At 43.0% G+C, this 13,032-nt stretch overlaps 1 protein-coding gene and 3 non-coding genes across 4 annotated transcripts in view; 1 reads left to right on the top strand and 3 right to left on the bottom strand.

Annotated features, from left to right (window-relative positions):
- SHF (Src homology 2 domain containing F) overlaps positions 1-7,698 on the bottom strand; it is a 31,083-nt gene extending 23,385 nt beyond the window's left edge. The window contains exon 1 of the mRNA XM_066343565.1: positions 7,169-7,698. Within this exon, the coding sequence (XP_066199662.1) occupies positions 7,169-7,174 (6 nt within the window). The 5' untranslated portion in view covers positions 7,175-7,698. The remainder of the gene's footprint in view (positions 1-7,168) is intronic.
- TRNAH-GUG (transfer RNA histidin (anticodon GUG)) lies at positions 6,121-6,192 on the bottom strand. Its single transcript has one exon. It is a non-coding gene; the product is annotated as a tRNA-His (tRNA).
- On the bottom strand, positions 7,663-7,734 carry TRNAH-GUG (transfer RNA histidin (anticodon GUG)). The gene has a single exon. It is a non-coding gene; the product is annotated as a tRNA-His (tRNA).
- Positions 7,735-8,317: 583 nt separating this feature from the next.
- On the top strand, positions 8,318-8,389 carry TRNAH-GUG (transfer RNA histidin (anticodon GUG)). Its single transcript has one exon. It is a non-coding gene; the product is annotated as a tRNA-His (tRNA).
- Positions 8,390-13,032: the final 4,643 nt, after the last annotated feature.

Raw genomic sequence — 13,032 nt, 5'->3', positions numbered from 1 at the left:
AATTGCAGTTTCTGACTGTGTAGATCTAGCTGGGTAGGTACCAGACAGTAGTTCTAATAGACTCCAGGCTGATAGAGATGCTGCAGAGATAGATGCTCCTGGTTCCACTACCACACTTTGGTTAGCAGGGCTGTAGGAAATACTGACATATCTGATATTCTTCCTGGCTTCATGAACTATAATAGGGAAAATAACATTGATGTAAAAATAGACTTGAGCTTGGTAGGATTGGGACAGGTGAAGCAAAGGAATGAAAGGACATTCCACTAGGAGGTCAGCATAGCTGAGCAAAGCATTGAAATGGGAACCAAGATGCCATAAAGAAAGGGAGGATTCATAGTAAGGAAGAGCAGAAAATAAAGTTAGGTGAGGAGGAGGAGGATATCATTAAGGTAGAGTTTAAATAATTAAAATGCTGTGGTACCTTGTATCTGCCACGTACTTAATTTTGTTTTAAATGATCTGTTAATGCAGTTTTTCCCCCTACCAGTGTGAATTCTTCGAAGCAGGCATTGTTGAGAACCTCATGGGGCCAGGCAGCTTGCTAGGAACCAGGTTACAGGAGTGAGGCTGACACAGCAAGGGCCCTCTGAGACTTGGATGGAATTGGCCAGATCCAAAGTATTTCATGTTAAGCATGTTAAGCTTAACACAAATCAAGCTTCTGATGGGGAACAGGAAGTTCCCATCACTAAGTACAGAGCCTGTCATGTGGCTTATCAATTGTTTAAATAAATAAAGATAATTTCTCTTGTTCTTATTTTATAGAGCTATACTTGTGGTATACACAATTTTATGTTTTTATTTTTTTACTTAACATTGCATCATTTCCCAATTTTTTTTATGTTTTATTTTCTTCCAACTCCCCCCCCCCCCTTTTTTTTTTAAATTTCAAACCTACAGAAAAGCTCAAGGAAAGTACAGTGGAAATCTATATACCTTTCACCTAGATTCACTACTTTTTAACATTTTGGCATAATTGCTCCATTTCTTTCTCTTTTTATTCTTAGACATTTGATTGTAAGTTGCAAATATCATGACACTTCAGTTCTAAATACTTCAGCAGCTATTTCTTGAGAACAAGGAATCTTCTATAGGGCCATAAGATCATTACCACAATAATACTGTCTACTATAGTCTATACTGATTTTTTTCTAATTTCCTTCCAAAATTTCATATACGTACTATTATATATATATAGTTTGTCCTGCTTCAGGATTTAAGCAAGTTTCCCCCATTACATTTGTTTAAGTTTCTTTAGTCTCTTTTAAGCTTGAATAATTTTTCATTTTATTGTTGTTTGTTTTTTATGACATTGTTTTGAAGCATCCAGAGCTGTTGTTTTTTGTGTTTTTTTTGGGGGGGGGTTTACATAGACAGAGAGAGAGAGAGGGATAGACAGGGACAGACAGACAGAGCGATGAAAAGCATCAATCATTAGTTTTTTGTTGCGACACCTTAGTTGTTCATAGATTGTTCTCATATGTGCCTTGACCGTGAAGCTTCAGCAGACCAAGTGACCCCTTGCTCGAGCCAGCAACTTTGGGGTCCAAGCTGGTGAGCTTTTGCTCAAGCCAGATGAGCCTGCACTCAAGCTGGCGACCTCGGGGTCTCAAACCTGGGTCCTCCGCATCCCAGTCAGATACTCTATCCACTGCGCCACCACCTGGTCAGGCAGCAAATAACAGTTTTAAACGGTGTTTTTTTACTTCATCGCAAGTATGTTGCATCTTGTCTTGAGTTTTTATCTAAAGAAATGCCAGACATCAAAATAGATAACAACTGTCTCTGAAGAAATTAGAAGACTAAACGTATATTTAAATTCTGAAAAATTAATACAATGGGGATATGAACACATCAAAATTGATAAAAGATGGGTGGAAATATTGAGCCATTTCAAAAATGAACATATTCCAAATGAAAATTTACTTATTCTTGTTCAGTTTACATTGTGCTGCCCTGGAACTAATGCAGCAGTTGAGTTTTTTAAATTGCTAATGATTTTTGGATAAGTGAGAAATCGAGATTGAATGTTGATACTCTAGCTGCAGCACTTGCCATAAAATTCAACATGAAGGATATTTCTTGTTCAGATATTTTCAGTATGTTGTTACAAGATGATACATTGACAAAAAATATTCAATGAAAAATTTTACAGGAAAACATCAGAGACAGAAACTGAGGTAATTCTTCTAATGCTCTACTGCGGAAAACCCCAGAGCGAGCAGAAGGTGCTCTGCCAGGGGAGGCAGGAAGAACTGGTCATGCATGCACTACTTGACCGCCCCAAAAGACAAGGGGCTCCGCCGAGGGGCATGCCTGCCATGTAAGTCGCTTTCAAATACAACCTCTTTCTCCCAAATCCATGGCCAGGTCGTACCATGACGCAGGGGTACCACCCAGGGAAGTTCGGAAAGTTGGCCAAACATGGAACCCACCTACCACAGAGAGGGGAATGCAGGCCCAGAGCTGTTGTTATGTAGAATGTCCCACATTCTGGATTTTCCCATAGTGTCCTCATGATCAGATTCAGTTTAAACATTTTGGAAAAGGCTTTTTAGTTTTGAAAAGATCACTACATAGGGGATATTGTAGACTTCTTTTTTTCCTAAGTAAGAGGAGGGGAGATAGAAAGTCAGACTCCCGCATGCCCCCTGACCAGGATCCATCTGACAATCCCTGTCTGGGCCCCATGCTTTGTCCATCTGGGGTCATGCTGGCAACTGAGCTATTTTTAGCACCTGAGGCAGAGTATCTTCAGTGCCCAGGGCCAACGGGCTTGAACAAATTGAGCCATGGCTGCTGGAGGGGAACAGAGAGAGAGAGAGAGAGAGAGAGAGAGAAAGAAAGGGGCAGAGAAGCAGATGATAGCTTTTCCTGTGTGCCTTGACTGGGAATCAAAGCTGGAACACTGAGCAAACTGGCTAGGTCCGTGGACTTCTTACTCTGTCACACTGGGAGGCCCATAGCGCACATTTGTCTCTTTATTGGTGATACTAGGCTTGATCACTTGTTTAAGTTGGAGTTCATCAGATTTCTCTACTTTACAACTTAAAGTAAGTTCTGGTGTGAATTCTTAAGACCTTTTTTTTAAAATATTTTTTATTTATTCATTTTAGAGAGGAGAAAGAGAGACAGAGACAGACAGACAGAAAGGAGGAGCAGGAAGCATCAACTCCCATATGTGCCCTGACCAGGCAAGCCCAGAGTTTTGAACCAGCGACCTCAGTGTTTCCAGGTTGACACTTTATCCACTGCGCCACCACAGGTCAGGCTCTTAAGACCTTTTAACTATATATTTGCTCCCAACAATGTTTTATCCAGTGGTTTTAGCTTGCATGATGACCTAAGCTTGCATTTGTTATTACACTGGGAATTGCAAAATGGTGAGTAATTCGGTTATTTCTTCTGCATTTATTATCTAGAATTCTTCTGTAAAGAGTTCCTCTCCCTCCTCTTCCTCCCTCCTCCTTTCCTTCTCTCTCTCCCTGTGGTCTCAAAAATTCTCTTTTTAATTCAATGTGGTATACTCCATTGCTATCAATATTCTCTTTGATGCTCAAATTGCACCAAATTTGTCCAATAGGAGCCCTTGCAAAAGGCTTCTGTGTCCTTTTGACTTAGTCCCATCAATTTCTAAGCACTTACTTGCTTTCTTACACAAGATATTCCAGACTCAACTTGTACTTCCCTTGCTGAAGACCTTAATCAGACTCTTTTTTAAAATATTTTATTTATTGATTTTTTAGAGAGAGAGGAGTGAGAGAGAGAGACAGAGGAGGAGCAGGAAGCATCAACTTCCATATGTGCCTTGACCAGGCAAGCCCAAGGTTTTGAACGGGCGACCTCAGTGTTCCAGGTCGACACTTTATCCCACTGCGCCACCACAGGTCAGGCCTCAGACATTTCTTTAAGGAACTCTTAGTCTTTTTAGTTGGAAATGATATTTAAAAGTTGACTTTATAATTATACTTTGAAAATGACCATTTAATATATCACCAAATGAACATAACTTAGTTTATTTAGTTCAGCATTGTGTTTGTTGAACACTTAGGCTCCTCCCATCTAAATAACTATAACATTTTAATGTAGATCGCTCTTCAAAGTTTAGGATTATTTTCTTTAACAAGATTCCAAAAAGTGAAATTATTAGGGCAGAGAGTATACATTTTTTCCTGACTCTTAGTATACATTGTCCAGTTGCTCTCACGGAAGGTTTTAGAAGTCAACAATGACTTCTAAATGTCAAACCCAATGATTTTGTCTCATTCTTCTTTATCCTTTCAGCAGCTAGTTTGCTGACTTTCTCTGTGCTTGAAATCTTCTCCCAAACTTTCCTTTAAATGACACTGTTATGGTTCTCCTCCTTTCTCTCAGGCTACATCCTCATCCTCTTTTAACTTACAAAATGTGAGTGTGTCCTAAGGCCTAGTCTTTAGCCCTCACTTTTCTTACGGGATACTGACCAACTGGGGTGTTCTCACTGCTGTTTGCACCTGACTTTGGATGCTCAGTCCTGTCCTGAACTCTGATTCCCTCTGGGTTTTGCCTTCTTCCAAGTCTGGTCTTTGCCTTGCCTTGGGCCCATCTCTGTACACAACCTTGACAGGACTGATATATCCTAGTACACTTACATATGCACTGTTCTTTGAGATTCTGGATATAGATGAAGCTTCATTTGGCTATGCTTTCTATTTGTCTATGAAAACATGATTCTGTGTTGAAAGAAAACAACTTAAGATGCAGCCAAAAAGCAAACTGGGCCACTTCACTTATTTATGGACTTCATAAGAAACCTCTGTTCTAATTTTTATGGAAAAGATGCCTGCTTGGAACACAAACATAGTAAGATTCCATTCTGCCTTCAATGAACTTGAATTTTCTAACTTCAGTAGTTCGTGACATAAGTTGGATTCTGACAATAAGACTGGGAAGAAATGGAAGTAGAGGGTCTCCAAATGGATAAACAAGTCAAGTCCCTCTTCCCAGTTCTAAACTCAGGATGCTTCCCTGCCCTTCCAACCTGAAATCAAAACTGGGCTGCCTCCCAACAGAGCCCAGGCTCCAATCCAAAGGTTTTTATGGGCCCAGTGATTAATCACTTTCTCCTCTATTATAAACCCAAACGTCACCTACCCTCCCTAGCCAGGATCCCAGACCTGGGAGAAAAAGGACAGTATGGGAGTGGGTGGAGATTCCCTGCTAGTATGTGTACTGTTTTTCCCTGTAAAAGGAGATTGCCTACAAGTAAAAATCTATCACCTCAAGTTCTGACATCTGGGAGTGAGGGGAGGAAAGAAAGAGGTCATTTGTATTTTGGATTAAGGGGAAATATATTTGCATATATTTATACATATATACCATATTTTCCCATGTATAAGACACACCCTTTTCTGAAAAATTTGGGGTCTGAAAACTGAATGCGTCTTATACAGTGGTTGTGGCATTTCAAATGCCATAGATTGAACTGAGGATGAGGCTATATATGAAGACAGTGATTCGTCATCAGACACAGATGAGGATAAGCTAATGGATGGGAGTTTTGACAGTGATGGGGAGTTGCATGAATTTTATGATGAATAAGAGTTCAATAACTTTATGTAATACTTTTTTCCCTCCCCAAATTTCGGGCCCCCAAATTAAGGTGCGTCTTATACATGGGAGTCTTATACATGGGGAAATACGGTAAGTGTTTATACAAAGACTGTCATGGAAAGATATACTGGAAACTGACAATAATTGGTAAACGGGGTGAAGGTTGAGAAGGAGACCTACTTTTCACTGGATTTGTGCACATGCATTCTGTATTTTATGAACAATCCAATTTTTAAAAAATACATGAAAAGGAAAAAAAAATCTCAAGGTCACGGGAGCGCTGTTTTGCTGGTGTAGGAGAACGAGTCAGACACCGATTTTCGAACTGTTTAATCTGAATCCGAAGCGTTAAATGAGAATTATTAGAGATGGAGACCTAAGAGGTGTCTTAATATCCAAGGGAGAGAGATGTAGTACTTTATTTCAAGAAAAGTGATTTATGATATACACAAAATATCGACTGAGAAAAAAAATAAACAGGAAAGCTAAAAGTGCTAGCTCCTTGCCGTGCCATTGTTCCCACAATGCCGTGACTCGGATTCGAACCGAGGTTGCTGCGGCCACAACGCAGAGTACTAACCACTATACGATCACGGCGAGCTACCGGAGCCCTAGGGCCAAACTCTTTTGATTATCCCTTTCAGTAGTCATAGGCCTTCCCGGTCTGCGCGTCACTAAAACGCCCGCCTATTGGGCGGGGTTCCAGTGTAAGGCCGAGTCTGGGAATGCGCAGGCGCATTGCGCTACCACCAGTTGCTTTGCTTCTCTTTTGTTTTGGTTCTTTGAACGCGGGAGATACAGATTTGGTGGGAAGGGTGGGTTTCGTGTGAGTGAGGTGGGAGTTTAGAGGGGACCATTTGGGTATCCAGGGACGGGACTGGCTGGAAATCAGAGTGTTTACAAGCTGTGTAACTCCCATTTCTTGGAGGACGCCCATCTTCTGTGCCCGGAAGACCCTCTAGCGCCTGTAGGAGCGCTCCCCAGAGGTCCTCTTCCCTGCAGATTCCCCAGGAGTGACCCCACACCACCTCTGCGGAAAATGTGGTCCTCCCCACAACCCGGCTGGTCATGCAGAAGGGGCTCAACGCATCTCACCTGCCGTTCCCCTTCCCGCAACACCCACTTGCTTGCAGCTTCTACTTCCCACTTCCCCGACGGCTCTCATTCCTGTCTCCGCAGAACTCCTGTCGGACCCGGGGGCCACCTCGGTTGTGCCCTGGGCAGCAGCAGGGCCTGGGCCGGGGTTTTCTTGTCAATTGTGCCCCCGCCCTCACGGCGCCTCGAACCAGGCCGAGCCCACAGTAGGCGGTGGCTTTTTGCTAAACTGAGAACGTGCCATGGTTCTAGAAAGTGAATTTAGAGACCACTCGTCTTTTCTGTGTCATCTGCTCTAATCACCTCTCCAGAATCTCCAGAGGGATCTTAGTAAGATCATCTTACTAACATGAATTGAATCATTTGACCGCTTCACTTCTCACTCCCACCCTCCAGGACTACAACAAATTCGTCTACCTTTTCCACTTTCTCTCTTGGCCCTTCCTCAGTGTCCTTTCCCGTTTCCCTAATTACTTACATTCATTCACTCAACAGGTCCTTGAGAAGCGCCAGTCAGGCCAGGGCCTTTGTGCGTCGTGGGGATGGGGTAGAGAGAAAAATTTCCAAAAGGAATTGCGATAGTTCTTTCAGCCTTTGCACAAGAGATTATTCTGGTTGACAAATTTCCTTTCTGCCTTCAAGAGCTGCTTAAAAGGTATCTGCTTTGCGAAGCCTTCTCTTGCTTTTATTGGGAATCCATTTCCAGTGCTGCCATGAAAATTCGTACCTGCGTTACAACATAGCCTTGTGAGTGGTGCTTTGTTCTCAAGAACGATAATGCTCTTTAGACCCGGAGTAACAGGAATCCTGTATTTGTCGGAAGTCCAATTTAGCTAGAGCTGGCGGAGACGTCGTTTCCCAGGGGCACAAGGGGATTGGAATCTATTTTCCAGAAAGTCATAAAAGCTCGAACTAAAACAAAAAGTTGTAAGAAAATGGAGAGGACCCCTTGCCGTGTTATTGCTCTCGCAATGCCGTGACTCGGATTCGAACCGAGGTTGCTGCGGCCACAACGCAGAGTACTAACCACTATACGATCACGGCGAGCTACCGAGGACCTGAAAGTCTGTCTCCTCTCCTGAGATCTTCTGTGTTAAAAGTCCCGCCCCTTTTCGCGTCATTGATTTGTCACTGCTGTTGCCGCCCACCTCTAATCTCGCTGTTACCCGAGTATATTCAAGAGCATTAGTTTTACTTTCTCTATTTCAGCGGGCTGAATCCCTCCGCATCACTTTCAGGGAGGCTGCGCTTCGGCTTGCTTTCCCAGCTCTCAAAGGAAGTTGTGCGGCTGGGGGACGGGGGTATTGATTTTCCTTCTTGTAGAATTTGAGACACCCCCATTTCTAACCAGTTCAGGCAGCTGGAGCGCCAGCGCACGGTGGGTGTGATGCCGGGACCTCACATTCATACAGGCTACGTAGGCCTCACTGGAGCCCTTTACTTTGCAAAGCACTTTCACGTCCTTTCTAATGCCCGGAGCCCCCCCGCGCCGGTAGGCGGCTTCAGGGTCAGCTCAAGGGTCCAGAGGGACCTGGTTGATAATGGTCAACGTAGGAAGACAAGAACGGCAGCCCTATGCAGGAGGGCAGCACTCCACAGCAACTTTCCCGTGGCGTTCCGGTAGCTCGCCGTGATCGTATAGTGGTTAGTACTCTGCGTTGTGGCCGCAGCAACCTCGGTTCGAATCCGAGTCACGGCATTGTGGGAACAATGGCACGGCAAGGGCGCCCTTTTGGATTAGGAGAGCTCTGTGATTGTTTCCCGTCTGCTACTTGACTTTAGGCCAGAACTGAAATTATAAAGTGGTAAAAAATAAAGTCTGCGTCTTTATTCCTTTGTCTAGTTGTTCATCTGCCAGTGCATCAGCAGACTTTCATATTTCCCTTTATATAATTACCTTTTCCTCACTTTGGCCCCTATCAAAGGTCTGTCATCTATTGCATCCTTTAAAATGCCTCGGGCTGGCTAAAATTTCAATACTTTGGAGTGTAGTAGTTATAGGACTAATGTGCAAACATTTATTAAGGGTTAGAAGAGTGCAGTACACTGTGGTAAGTAGAAAATATGACAACACGGGAGGGGCAATGAGTAGTACCAATGAGCAGTTTGCGGCCTCCAGCTCCACAGCCTCCTAGATCACAGGGCGTTTTCTCCTTTTTTTTTTTTTCCTAATCTACATCAGTGTTTTTTTGTTTGTTTGTTTGTTTTAAGAGTTTATTTATTGTTTCCTAGAGAGGAGAGAGAGAAAGAGACTGGAGGGTGGAGCGTGAAGCATCAACTGGTATGTATTGATAGTTGCTTCTTCTGTGTGCCTTGATCAGGCAAGCCTGGGTTTTGAAGGGGCAACCTCAGCATTCCAGGTGGAGGCTCCATATACTGCAGGGCCACAGGTCAGGTAGTGTTTTTGTTGATGTTGTTTGTTTGTTTTTTAAATAGAGAGAGAGAGAGAGAGAGAGAGAGTTTATAGCCACATAATAGGATAGCTTAGACCGTGAGAAAACAGAATGGGGAAGGTGAGCCTGAGAAACTACCAGACTTAAGGGTAATATATGAATATGAAATCAACATCACATGCAGAAACAGAACTGGCCAACAGAAATATGAATAGCTTTCATTCCTCTTACCACTCACCAAATAACTACACTGAAGGTTTTTAAATCGCAGGCTGGAATAAGGTATCAGGGTGAGAAGCAAGGAACAGCTCTGATATTTACCCTGATGGCCCTGCCACCATCCTCTCACTCATTTCCCACAGCTGCTTCAATATCGGCCAATGAGATGCTCCCAGAATCTGTTAGTCTCTAACAGTGTTATGAGTTTAAACAGTCAACCAAGAAAATCACAAACAGCCTGACCAGCGACCAGCGTTGGCCTGGGATGCTGAGGACCCCGGTTCAAAACCCCAAGGTTGTAGGCTTGAGCCCAAAGGTCACTGGCTTGAGTCCAAGGTCTCTGGCTTAAGCAAGGGGTCACTTGCTTTGCTAGAGCCCCCCCCCCCCCCCCCCACATCAAGTCACAGATGAGAAAGCAATCAATTAACAACTAAGTTGCCACAAGGAAGAATTGATGTTTCTCATCTCTCTCACTCTCACTAAAAAAAGAGAAACCACAAACATACACTAAGGTAACCCATTCTAGCTATTTACATTTATCCAAAGCAACTGGTGAAGTATATTCTAAGGGCAAGAATGCTCTAAAAAAAAAAAAAAAAGAAAAGAAAGAAAAAGCTAAACAGCAAGTTCCTGGCTGTTGGAAGAGTAACAGAAGGGGAACATGCTCTCCTGCATTTCCAACTGCTGACCTTGGCAGGTATACAGTTTTCTTGGTGAGGGGCACATCCAGTTATCAGAATTTCATAATATTCTTTCCTGAAGTCACTCATTTGATTCCCTTGCTCTGATTTCAGGCCTACAAACCAGACTTTTGATTATGATATGACTACCCATGTAGATGTTCCTGCAGGGAAGAGCATTGTTCTGAACAGGCTCAGTTCTTATTATTGGTTTTTGATTTAGATTCTTAAGATTTGGTTGGTATGATTTATTTCCCTTGATTCTCCTTACCTCTGGGTGAACTGACGAAAGGAGTTTGTGGGCAGGGAAAGCTGAGAGCTCGAGACCCTGACCTTGGATGACCTCAGCTGCTGCTCTGGGATGCCCTGTCTGAGTGGTCAGAGAACACTTCTGCCCTTGACTTCTTGCTTTAAACCCACATTTTGTAGTTTCTGATACTGGGAATGTGGTCCTTTCCCCTACTCCTTTCAACGTGAAGTCTAAGCTCTTCTTTAAGTCTCAGCACTAGGAAAAGGGAAGTCAAATCTTCAAGGGGCAAGCATTTAAGATGAAAACTGCAATTTATAAGCTTCCCCACACTATTCCTCCGCACCTTAGTTTGAGAAGTGCTGCTCTCATCTAGGGTAACAACAACCTGGCTGTAATGAAGCCCTTTATTGTTCACTTTGTAAGTACCTGGGGTTACTAGAAGGGACCTGCTTGAGTCTGCAGGGTCTCATCAATGAGGGTGACACTGAGGTTTTGAAGATGAGAAGATGGAGATCTGGGAGGAGTCACGGAAAGGCCCATGTTTGAAGACTTATAAGGGGGAGGCAGCAGCCTTAGACTTCCACTAGGAGGCGCTGCATCCCAGGAAGTCGAATGCCCGAGGCTGGAAGCTCTGTCCAGCACCTGTGGCACACAGGTCCACAGCCTAGGGCCAAGACGTGTACAATTTTAGGGCCCCAAGAAGGACTCCCTGGCTTCCAAAATTTATTCATTCAACAAAATTTAAGGAGCTAGGCGCTGGAGAATTAATCCTGAACAAGACAAAGCCTACCTCCATGACTTGCTCACTGATATTTTACCCTTAAAAGGGCACGCAGCCCACAGGGGTGCTTCTTGACTTTGTTTCCAGTGAGGCAGCCGATCTCAGATCCTTTCCTGGGACAGATTTTGATTAGGCCAGAGAGAGGCAGACAGATGATGGAGAAAAGGAAAAAGAAAGAGGCGGCTTTAGCTCCAAAGACTCTTCGTTGGCTTCCTATTTATCTGTACTTCTTCAGTACACGTATTAGGCATGACCCCTCCTCTCCATGTCCCCATCTGACCCAAGTTGAACCTCATTTCCTATCCTACTCTCAGAAAGATAACATGAACAGGGATTTCCTTGGAAAGAATCAGATTGGGACTGCTTGTGGACGGGGGAGGGAGAGGGGTGAAGCGAAGAGGTGGCAGCAACCCCTCATTCCTTCTTTCTCGCAGGCAGGCTCCACTCTTTTAGGCCATAGAGTCAGTAGACCCTCCACCTGGACAAATTCTTGAGAATGCAGCCTGTGGACTGCACCTTAGATGGAGTTTGTAGACTTCAAAGCTGCCACAGCCCGGTGGCTCTTTTCTATTATTAGTTACCTTAATTCATTTTAGTAGAATGCAGAATTACACTTATCTTCATTGCAACACTGCATGCGGAAGTCTTTTTCAGGAACAGGAGCAGCTTCCTGAGAAGATATGAACTGAGTGACTGAATCATCCTCCAACTGTGCGATGCCCCATCAGCACCCTCTGGGGCATTAGGGGAACCAGGGGGCAAGTTTGGTAACTACTACTGGGGATTTGTGATTCTACTTGAGAAAATGCCCAACTGTCCAGATACATATCTAAGATTTCCACTTAACAGCAAGTGGGCAAGTTGCTTGACTTCTCTAAGCACAAGCTTTGGTAAAATATGGGTTTAACAAAGCAGTAACTACCGCATAGTGGGTTGGGAGGGTTCAGTGAAATAATGCAGGAAAGGCCTTTGGCTCAGAGTTTTGCACCAAGCAATCTCTCCATAAAGTTAACTATTATTATTATAAATAATTGAGTTTGTTGATAATTATGCTAGGACATGGTTTTTGTAAGCGTTTTCTCCTCCCTGTAGACCTTGTCAAATTTTAATGAGCTCATTCAGTGCCCTAACAAGAGGGAGCTTGACAAGACCTCGTCAATGTCTAGGCTGGGCCCATGGGGCCTGCGCGACAAGCTCAAGCGGGGCATCCCAGGTAGGTGGCATTCACTTGCCATGGCATGGAGTGCTTTTCTTTTACAAAAATAGGATTCTTCAGAGTGCTTTTCTTTGTCTGGCATTTCTTTTTCATATTCGGCAGTGTTCCTGAAAAAATAATATCTAACACTTTTAAGGGCTACTATGTATTGTGGCACTTTTTTAAGGTCAAGGATATTTGGGTGATTAATTTTTTTAAAAAGCCTACTTAACTTAAATGGGAAAATGCAGCATTTAATTTAGCTATATAATTATTAAGGAATTATATATATATATGTATTGGTCTGAATGTTATAGTCATGTGGCAAAGGATTATTTGCTTGTTTATAGTAAATAAATTTGCCTCTGATCCCCCAATAATTTATTGTGTAATAAATAACATATGCAATTAATATAATTTATTGTAGGTAATAACAGCTAGCTTCCTAAGGAAAGGCACCTTATCATTCTGTGCATTTTGTTAATCACAATGAAATCTTCCTTTGACAAAGAATCTAAACCTAGGGCATGTAACCAGGGGGAAAGGAATGCCCTCTAATTTCTCTTTGTAAGAAAGTCAGTGTTACAGACATAATGTTCACTTCCCTTAAGGAAACAATGCCTCTTGACTAGAAGAAACGTGGTTTTGGCAAAGACCTGGCTGCTCCAAATTGGTTAAAAAACAGACTTAAAATTCTGTTTCAGTTTCTATCAAATATATGGAAAGAAATTTATAGTGATATTTATAAAGAAATCTGTAAACTGGCGAGTGAAGTATTCTTGAGATTTGGGTCAATAAAAAGATGAACTTTGTTCTTTCAAAAT

The sequence above is a fragment of the Saccopteryx leptura genome, chromosome 6, assembly GCF_036850995.1.
Source record: "Saccopteryx leptura isolate mSacLep1 chromosome 6, mSacLep1_pri_phased_curated, whole genome shotgun sequence".
Taxonomy (NCBI): domain Eukaryota; kingdom Metazoa; phylum Chordata; class Mammalia; order Chiroptera; family Emballonuridae; genus Saccopteryx; species Saccopteryx leptura.
The sequence above is the reverse complement of the archived record's forward strand: the minus strand, read 5'-3'. Positions and strand labels throughout refer to the sequence as shown.